At 42.4% G+C, this 9,478-nt stretch overlaps 1 protein-coding gene across 3 annotated transcripts; it reads left to right on the top strand.

Annotated features, from left to right (window-relative positions):
* The first annotated feature begins 610 nt into the window (after window positions 1–610).
* LOC125516095 (uncharacterized) lies at window positions 611–4,919 on the top strand. 3 transcript variants are annotated; one of them, XM_087531318.1, is made up of 3 exons: window positions 611–1,428; window positions 2,770–2,863; window positions 4,650–4,919. In XM_087531318.1, exons 1-2 carry the CDS (start codon window positions 627–629, stop codon window positions 2,814–2,816), a joined length of 849 nt encoding a protein of 282 aa, XP_087387444.1. In that variant the 5' UTR covers window positions 611–626; the 3' UTR covers window positions 2,817–2,863; window positions 4,650–4,919. The 3 variants fall into 3 exon arrangements, 2 of the variants coding, with proteins under 2 accessions (XP_087387444.1, XP_048537534.1); XM_048681577.2 differs by having other exon boundaries at window positions 2,764–2,863; XR_007287232.2 differs by having other exon boundaries at window positions 611–2,863.
* The last annotated feature ends 4,559 nt before the right edge of the window (window positions 4,920–9,478 follow it).

Below are 9,478 nucleotides of genomic sequence, written 5' to 3'. Positions count from 1 at the left end.
TACAACGAGAGAGTCGGTTCAAATCCAATAGTAGGTAAAACCACCAGAAACCCTTGCTTTTTGACTCAAGCTCACAAATCAATCAAAGACCCCCTGAGGAGGCTTTTCCTTATTAAAAATCATCCAAATAGTAAAATGTACAGAAGATAACAATAGTGGTACATAGGTTGCCAAGATAAAATATGTACTTGCACGAGATTTAATAAGCCATTTTTTTGTCGCATCCCGTTCGATGGGTTACATCCAAGCGATGTAGGGTGCATGAAGATTCTTATTTTTTTTGAACAAATTATGATCTACAACAAGTCAAATTTTATCGAGAGTGGCTTAGCTCAGGCGGGAGGTTGGAAAGCTAAAATAGTTCTTGTAAAAAAGTTCTCAATTTGCATTTGAACTTTTTTGAGTTGTATTTAAGCTTTTATTTTTTTAATTTTACTACTGATTTTTCTAGATAAAATAAATAAATTGAAAATTGTACTCCTAATTAGTAACCCAAAATTAATTCTTTTTAGAAAGCCAACAAAAGGAAACGTGATTTCTTGAGTGGGCCGATCCACTTGAGCGATTCATCCATTTGTTGGGCCGCCTGCTCTGCTTCGACTCCACCACATCCACACATCCACAGCATGCGCAGTGAGGAGGGGGGGATGAGTTGCCTCCGCCGCCAGCCCCGCTCTCCGGCGACGGCGCCCATGGATGATGAGAACCTGCTCTCCGAGATCCTCCTCCGCCTCCCCCCGCTGCCGTCCTCCCTCCCCCGCGCCTCCGCCGTCTGCAGGCGCTGGCGCCTCCTCGTCTCCGACCCAGGATTCTCCCGCCGCTTCCGCATCCACCACCGCCGCAACCCTCCCCTCCTCGGTTTCTTTGATGACCTATTATCCTTCGTACCTACTCTGGAGGCCCCTAATCGTGTCCCTCCGGAGCGATTCTCCTTCGAGGACGACGGCGGCCGTCGCTCCGTGATCCTCGGATGCCGCCATGGCCTAGCACTCTTCTTCCTCCCATCTTCGAACCAGATCCTGGTGTGGGATTCTGTCACCTCCGACCAGCACCGCGTTGCCGTTCCTCCAGAGTTTGAGAGAGATGGATTGCAGATCATAATCCAGGGGGCGGTGCTTCCGGTGGCTGCCGGAGAGGTTCACTTCCGAGTGGTCTTGACAGTGGTGGACTTCGAGGACAAACGAGCCCTCGCCCGTGTTTACTCCTCAGCGACCGGCATATGGTGTTGCTTCATGGGTGCTAGGAAGTTCAACTCAGAGAAGAAGCGACCCTTAGTGATAATGGGGTATGCTGAGGAGAATAATGTTGTGTTCCTGAAGACACCGGTCGGCCTCTTCATGATCCATCTTGAGTCATTTCAGTTCAAGAAACTTCTTCGGACCAAAATTTATCCTTATTATTATCCATTCGAAAGCGTCTGCATTGCAGGTAATAACATGCCTTCACATATCAGTTGCAACAAAACCATATCTATTTTCTATAATTTGTTGACGGCAATACGGTTCACATCCTTTCGTGTTAAGTTAACAATTTTAAGTGCTGTCATATCACTTGTTTTGTTTGCTGCTTGATGACTTAATCAACATATAGCGATTTTGTTTCTGTACTATCTCTGTTCCGATTCTTGTGTGGTGGTGTTTTATGTAATGATTATGGTTCGTAGAAAAAAGATCTGTTGTTGGCGCATATTTTGTTATATGCTCTGCAGCCAAGCGGAGGGCTGCAATTCATTTATTGTTCACCCGCAAAAAAAAAAATCATTTATTGTTAGCTTAATTTCTGTAATTTTTGTTGTTCAAGTCAGAGCTAGCAAACTGTCTTTATTAAGTTTATTATATGAATACTTGTTGAATAAAACAATGAATGCCAAGATTGGCAAATGGTTTCTTTAGAACTATGTTTCACTGCTTTGTGCCTATTAACACATGCAAGAATTGTAAAATGGTAGTTTTAGTGCATAGCTCCAGTTTTTTTTCCCTAAAGATAAAGTATATGACACTTGGAAGCTGAAGACAACTACTTGAGAAACTTGCTTGTGAACTGAAATAGCTCAGTCGATACAGTTGGAAGCTTAAAGCTCATTCTGTTTCCTTCTTTCAATATTTAGTATCTCTGTTAGAAGACAGTTTGGATTATCCCTTTTCAATATTTAGCATCTCTGTTGGATGACAGTTGGAAGCTTAAAGCTCACTCTATTTCCTTCTTTCAATATTTAGTGTCTCTGTTGGAAGATATTTCCTTCTTTCAGTATTTAGTATATCTGTTTGAAGATAATCCAAATCTGAGCTTAAAGCTCATTCTATTTCCTTCTTTCATTCTGTGAACTGATTATATTTTTTCAGGCTAAATCAATTTGAAGATGATCCAAATCTGAATAGTCCTGATCACTTTTGTTGCTAAGATTTATTAGTGTGATTATATTTTATTTATTCTGATGTAGCGTGGACTTGAGCTTAATAATTCTGGATAGCCTTTTCTGACCATCTAATGTCTGAGTACATCTTCATTTTCAAGATAGTAACCAGCTTATATTTTTTTCAGAATATTCACTTTTAAGATAGTGAGCATCTTCTTCACTTTTATGGTAGTATAATCAGCTTATACTATTTTCGGAATTTTCATTAAATTCATACTAATCTTGTATAAAACTGATTCTTTTCAAACTACAACAAAGTTTATCTAAACATCTTGCTCATGCCTCCTCGTATCCATTTGGCTTTTTGTTGGAATGGCATTGGTTGTTTTGCCTTCTTATGCTTCCAGAAACAGACATTCGTGGTGGACGTGATGGAACTGATCTTTTGCACAATACATAAGATGGTTATCTGGTTAAATATGCTGTCGTGATGTACTGGTTGAGCAGGTAAGCATATCTTATGCATGTATCTTGAGGTATCTGAACTGTTTTTTTAGTGTATTGTTTTCCTTTTGCCGCCATTTCTCAAGTACCAGATTACAAGATAGGAGTAGGACTAAGATTTTGTCAACAATTCTTTGCTTAGCTGTTTCCCACCTGCCCACCTCGTATCACGCTTTCATGGCAAGCTGCAGCTTCGATCTTTTCTCCAGGCCTTGCTTCCTCATCCCTTGATACCTTCATCAGCATTACCTTCTCATGCCTTCGCCCACCTACCTTCTCTATTATTTGCAGATGTTCTACCCCCTCACTATTGGATGTGCTCTTTCTCTTGCCTTTTCCTTACATTTAGCTGTCTTGCTTTGAGTTACCTCCTCCTTAGTACTCACCTGGTTCCTTCTGTTAGCGCAGTTTCTTCTCCCTCTAGCTCAGATAACTGATCAGCTAGGATGTTCGGTATCTCATAATAGAGTTATTTGAACTACTAATTTTTTTTGAACGGTCACCGGGGGGGGGGGGGGGGGGAGGCTCCCCACCTGAATATATTGCTCAAAAAGCTGCCAAAGCCAAGAGTCGCCCCTTAGCTTTGGCTGATCCAGTTTATAAGGGAAACTGGGTCGAAAACCTAAACAAGCTGACCCCGTTTATGAGGGAAACCGGGCCGAAAACTGTACAAGTAACAAGGTGTTACAGAAGAAGAAGAAAAATTGACGCCCAGGAGATGGAACGACCTAGCTAGCATGCAGAAAGAACAACACCACGAGAGACGCAAGTAGATGTGGGGTGTTGTAAGGGATCACAATACCTAGACTTTGCGAGCAACCTAACGCACCGCATTGCGTGCATACCGAGCCCCACGGCACAACTCAGGAGCATCCACAATCAACAAGTGTAAAACACGAACCTTGACTGGGAGCCCCGCAGCGGAAGATCGGAACGATTAGCAAATTGGGGAGGCACTTTGCGCCATCAAAGAGCAAAGATGAACCAAGACATCACCGAGAGCACGACGCTCGCTGCAACACATCGGCCACCATGGGAGGGTCTTGAGCAAGCATCGCGAGACACCTAACACGAGGGGGAAACAAATGGCCGCCTTGGGGTGCCGAAGGCACCGCCACCAAACCCCAAAGAACACCACCGAACAACCACCATCGACTCCAAGTCAGTCGCTTCACCACCACCACCACTGGTCTCTCCGGCTGATCCCTATTCCAAAAATGATGCCCTCAAGAAGGGAACGACGCAATGTATCGCCATCATCCGATCCGGTAGAGCACGGATCTGAGGTTTCCCTCGGAGCAGGGGACGGTAAGGGAGAGGAGCACTTCACCACAGCAGCACCTTCCAGAAGGATGCGACGCCCGCGGACGCCGCTGCTGCCGGCTCCGATCATAGTCGGAGGCAGACTTTCGCCTGGCATCGTCTTCCACGCACATACCAAACCAGCTGGTCCACTGCATCCAACCCCCACCGCCTCGGGCGAATAAGTCTCAACTACTAATATTTTAGCGTCTAGTTAGGTCAGAGTACTAGATAATCATCTTAAGAGTTGAAGATGTAGTAGTAAAAATATAAAATTAATTGCTCTCCTGTAGCTGTTCTCTGTTTCTAATGTTGGTTTTTTCCAACAGTGCCGAGACAATCCAGTTTTTGAAATTCTAGCACAATTTCCACAGTAGTAGTGAAGTTGATGTTTACTGTTTGAGCCATCCTGATGCATAAATTTAACGGCTTTTCCAGGAATAAATTGTGCAATTTGGTTTGACTGATGAAATTTGTTGCTCTGCAGGTATCTAGGATTAAGTTCTGGTTGGCTAAAGATGCAGAAATGGGTTGTGTGCTGTAGGTTCTTCCATTTTGTATGCTGTGCACGGGGTCTGTGATTGTGCCCCACTCAGAAATTGGCCCTCTGTACTGGTCAGTTGTGAAGTATGATTTGTAGGAACTAATCGCTTAGTTTGCAACATACCGTCCGTTATCCAAGCTCTGTATGAGGACACAGTGAACTGCTTGGATTAATGACTAGTGTTGGCCATGTCGGTCACTCTTGTGGTTTTTTTATGCCTTCCAAGCAAGCACGTTGATGCAATGCAAGCTCACCTGTCAGTTGTGTGTGCGCCTCTTTCCAGTACTGTGTTTATGTCCCATTTCGTGTCAGGTTAAGTTCTCAAGCTTCTATGTCTCTGCTGATGTTATGTCCCATGGTGCTATCGTATTAGATAAAAAATATGCATCTCAAAAAGACTTATAAATCCAGGAGAAGAGTCATCCCATGTTTGTCACTAGAATGACCAGTATGCGAGTTGTGTTGATCTGTTTGTATACGTAAAGTTTCACCTTGTAATCTGTAGTATGTCTAACGTTTGTACTTTATTCAGACATGAATCATTTCGGTGGAGTTACATTGAGAAGGTTATATGTAGGTTGCTTGGAAGTATTTTCTCTCCCTTTTCTGATTTTTCAATCTGCATCTCTATAGCTATGCTGAGGAGGTTGGTAAACAGATGAAACGCCAAACCTTGAACTCTATTCTGTTTTCTTTTCTGGGCCAACACATGCAGCTTCTTAAGATCTTGTGCCGTTGGACTGTAGTAGTTGGCCCATAGGGCTGTGGTGACGGAGCACTAATATGTTTTTGTTTGTTTTTCTAGAACATACTAATATGTTTTTCTTGAATACCTGAATGACAATTCCTCATACTAGCCATTTGGGACTAATGACAATGAATCAGTCATTAGGAGGGAGTACTGGTATCTTGCTACACCCCAGATGTGATTTTCTTCTTATTTCTTTGAGGTATGGCAAAGCCTTTGACGAGTTGGGTGACATTTGAATTTATAAAAAATATGATTTATCGTTTCTTCATCTTAGAAAAGATAAATAGATTTGAATCCTGTGATCGTGACATGAATTTGCGAAGATCAAATGGGCGCGCCATGTAGAGACAGGCACTTCTCTTATGCTGGGGTTTTATGTCGGTAACCTTTGGTGCTGGCAGTATGGGGATAATGTTGGGTTGATGGTTTAGGGTGATGTTGCAGTGCCCTGTTTATATTTTGGTGAAGAAGAAGCCAGCTGCTGAATGCTTCGAAACCTGTAATTTGCATTGCGTGGCGCTTTTGTCTGTGATCACGTTGCTTGTGGCCTATCATGCTGGTGCTGCCTGATTCTGTCTGATTTGCCGTGTTTTCTAAGCTGCTGGTCAGGATACTGGTTTTGTTTGTTGACAGATACCATGTGCTAGTTAAAATTGGATGTACTGGGATCAAGGAAAAAAATAGTGTTGCCCCTGAAAATACCCTATTAGGGTGTTATAGCACGCTATTAGGTCCCCTCTACACGCTATAGCGCGCTATTTTTTTCAGTGTTTGGGATGATTCGGCCGTTTGTAGTTTTTTCTTATGGAGCTTTGACAATTGCTGTTAGGAACCTTTGTTGACAGGTACCATTTGCTAGTTATAGAACTCGTTGTACTGGGATGATTCTGGTGTTTGTAGTGTTTTTTCTCCTTCGGTGATGGAGCTTTGACAATTGCAGTTATGGAGCTTCTCCTTCGGTGATGTTTGCACTGTGATAAGCAACATGGGCGGAGGCACGATAGAAAATGGGTGTACATATGTACATGTACACACACTAATTTTGGCTCTCTTCTGGAAACACGTAGCTACAAAATTGACGTCAGTACTTAGTAGTATATATTAGTCCATTATAATCTTGAGCTTTGTACACCCATCGCCACTGGTAGGCGACACTCGTGTCCAGGACGAGGGATATTACGATTTTATCATCGAGATGTGATATGCGCGTGTATGTTTCTACGTTTATTACTCATTGTTAGTTAGAAAGAGAAACACTAAAGGTCGGCGTTCCTTTGGTGGATTATTGTGAAGGGGAATAAACTGGTTAGGGTTGCCAAGGATGAGTGAGGTAGTGGGCTTGAATGTTGGAGAAGCCACTTCCATCACGTAGCTAGCTTAGCTTCCTATCCGAAAAAAGTACCCTTTGCTTCCTACTTTGTGAAAAGAGGAAGAATAGAAAGGAGAAATGTTCTTTTCCTTGTTTCCTAGCTTACATGATGATTGCAAGCTTAATTACATGGTGAAGTGAAGAAGGGTTTCCTGATATGCTAGCTGATTCAACAAACATGTTGGTTGATGCAGTACCAAGAAAGTAACCATACACTCCATCATCACATCTATAACTAAAAAAGATGTTCACAAGTATGTCAAAGTTTGTCAATGGTTGCATCAACTACTAACTAACCTTTCAACTATACCGTTCGACCTAGTGGCGGCACACCAGTGTAGCAGGGTCTTGACTACATTCTGTCCTTCAGCCTCACCAACGACACATAGGTGTTGTCGCACGGTCTTGGTCTTTTTGTTGCCCTTTGATTGTGCAGGCAACAATCCTCGACTTGTTGGCGCTTGGTTAGTGTGTGGAAAGTTTCGGGAATGCCTCTGTTGTGTGTCGCCCTTTGGCCTTGTGGCGGCACGTTTGTGTCGCCAGGGGCGTAGACAGCCCCAGGCTATGTGGGTCATGGCCAGGGGAGTGGTAATCATTGACATGACCCATTTTACACTGTTTTACATTGTTTAGCATTTGTTTTAAATGTTTAGCACTGTGTGACCTTAGTTGACCCGGGGCTTGGCCCAATCCTAGCTATGCTACTGGGTGGGGTCTTGGTTGCGCTCTATTCTTCAGTCTCACTGATGGCACATGGTACGTCATACGATCTCGATTATCTGATGCCTTTTGATTGCGTCGATCCTCGACTTGCTGATGACTTGTCTCGCCGATTCCTCCACACTACTAGTTCATTCTATATTGGTGTAGTGAGATTCTCTGTGGAGCTCCTCCTCATGCTTGTACTTGAGGTTGATGGCTCCCGGGTGCAGTTCAGTTCGCTTCTCGCCGGCCTCCCCTCTTTTAGTTTTCCTCTGAGTTTTGTGGTGCTTCACTTTGGGCTTTTGCTCCCGTAATCTCTGTGCCTCGTGTGTGTTTTCCTTGTATACTTCAACTATCTTTTACCATGTGCACCATGGTTCATTGAAGTGTTTAGATTACTGACGGTACCACTCAAAGAACCTTATCTCATGCAGCTCACACACACTGTCTTTCTCCTCTTGTGATCTGCTCTCTTGCACTAGCTAAGAACCTCGGCCTTCGTTGATCAAGTACTTCCCGTGCTCGTGATTACCGAGCCTTCTCGTATCCGGATCAAACTTTGATCATGAATTCAACTAACAAAATATAAACTATATATCACAAAAGATATACCATGAGAAACCTCTTTCAAGTAGAAATCCAATTGTACACTTCATGTAACATATACGTCATATTTTATTAGTATTATCGATGGTCAGACTTTGGCCCAAAATACAAAAGGGCATAACAAACCCAAACGGAGGGAGAAACTACTTGGTACCAGCTGTGGGTAATTAGCATCTGATTAGTATATAAGCGGCACACTTCATTATACTGTAGCATGTGCATACTAATTACAATTAGGAGAGGAAAAATTGTTTATTATACCATTATATTAAATGAAACTGCTACTACGATCACATGAAAACTACTCCATTCGTCCGAAAATACTTGTCATCAAAATGGATGAAAGGGGATGTATCTAGAACTAAAATACGTCTAGATGCATCTCCTTTTATTCATTTTGATGACAAGTATTTCCGGATACATCCCCTTTCATCCATTTTAATTCTAGATACATCCTCTTTCTTCCATTTTGATGACAAGTATTTTCGAACGGAGGAAGTACGTTTTTCAGGGAAATCAACCAACCACTTGCAGTCTGCTGCAACGCTTCAGGCGACAAATGAGACATGCCTCGGACAAAGTTATGTACATGGATGGGGGATGGCGACATGCTTACTTGTGCCTTGGTGCCTATGGAAGAAAAGGAATGTGAGGATCTTGAACCACAATGCTGCCTCGGCCTTGCAGGTTCATACCAGACTCATTGATGATGCGAGGACTTGGAGACAGGCTCGACTCGCGCCAATGGCAAACTTTTTTGAACTGCCTTCATCTCATACCTGAACCGGTGTATAGCATATGGGTCCCGGTGCCATGGTAGTTTTCTTTTTCTCGGATGATTATTTAGGCTTTTTTGAACTTTGGTCTTTTTTAGTTTGCATATAAGTTTTGCTCGAAGTTCTCTACTTTGACCAAATTATAGAAAAAAAATGTCAACATTCGCAATGCCAAATCAATATTGTTAGATTCATTATAAAATGTAGTTTCATGAAATACATTTTGGTATTGTAGATGTGAATATTTTTTAATATATAGTTGGTCAAAGTTTGCAAAGTTTAGCTTGACACGAATTTAATATGCAGAGTAAAAGGACAGGAGGGAGTACTTTCATTCCTTCTACATCAGCGAAAAATCAGCACTCTGCTGCTTTTTCATCAAAATCTATATCTATACCAATATAAAAAGACCCAAAGGGGCAAATCCAATTAATCCCGGCCATCAAATCATGTCAATCCAACGAACTAGACTGCTTCAATGTCGAGAGCTCAACATGTTTAGCGTACAGTTAATTTTATGTCTAATATAATGCTAATCACATAATAATACGCAAATAATATTCTATTT

Source organism: Triticum urartu, chromosome 6A (assembly GCF_056163025.1).
Source record: "Triticum urartu cultivar PI428250 chromosome 6A, HENAU_Tu73, whole genome shotgun sequence".
Classification (NCBI taxonomy): Eukaryota; Viridiplantae; Streptophyta; class Magnoliopsida; order Poales; family Poaceae; genus Triticum; species Triticum urartu.
Note: the sequence above shows the minus strand (reverse complement) of the source record. Positions and strands in the feature narration are given on the sequence as shown.

What these genes read in the sequence shown, in the direction of transcription:
- LOC125516095 (XM_048681577.2), top strand. Translation starts at nt 627, where the DNA reads ATGCGCAGTGAGGAGGGGGGGATGAGTTGCCTCCGCCGCCAGCCCCGC. An exon ending in CGAAAGCGTCTGCATTGCAG is followed by an intron (nt 1,429 to 2,763) that starts GTAATAACATGC and finishes TTATGCTTCCAG; the next exon opens with AAACAGACATTCGTGGTGGA.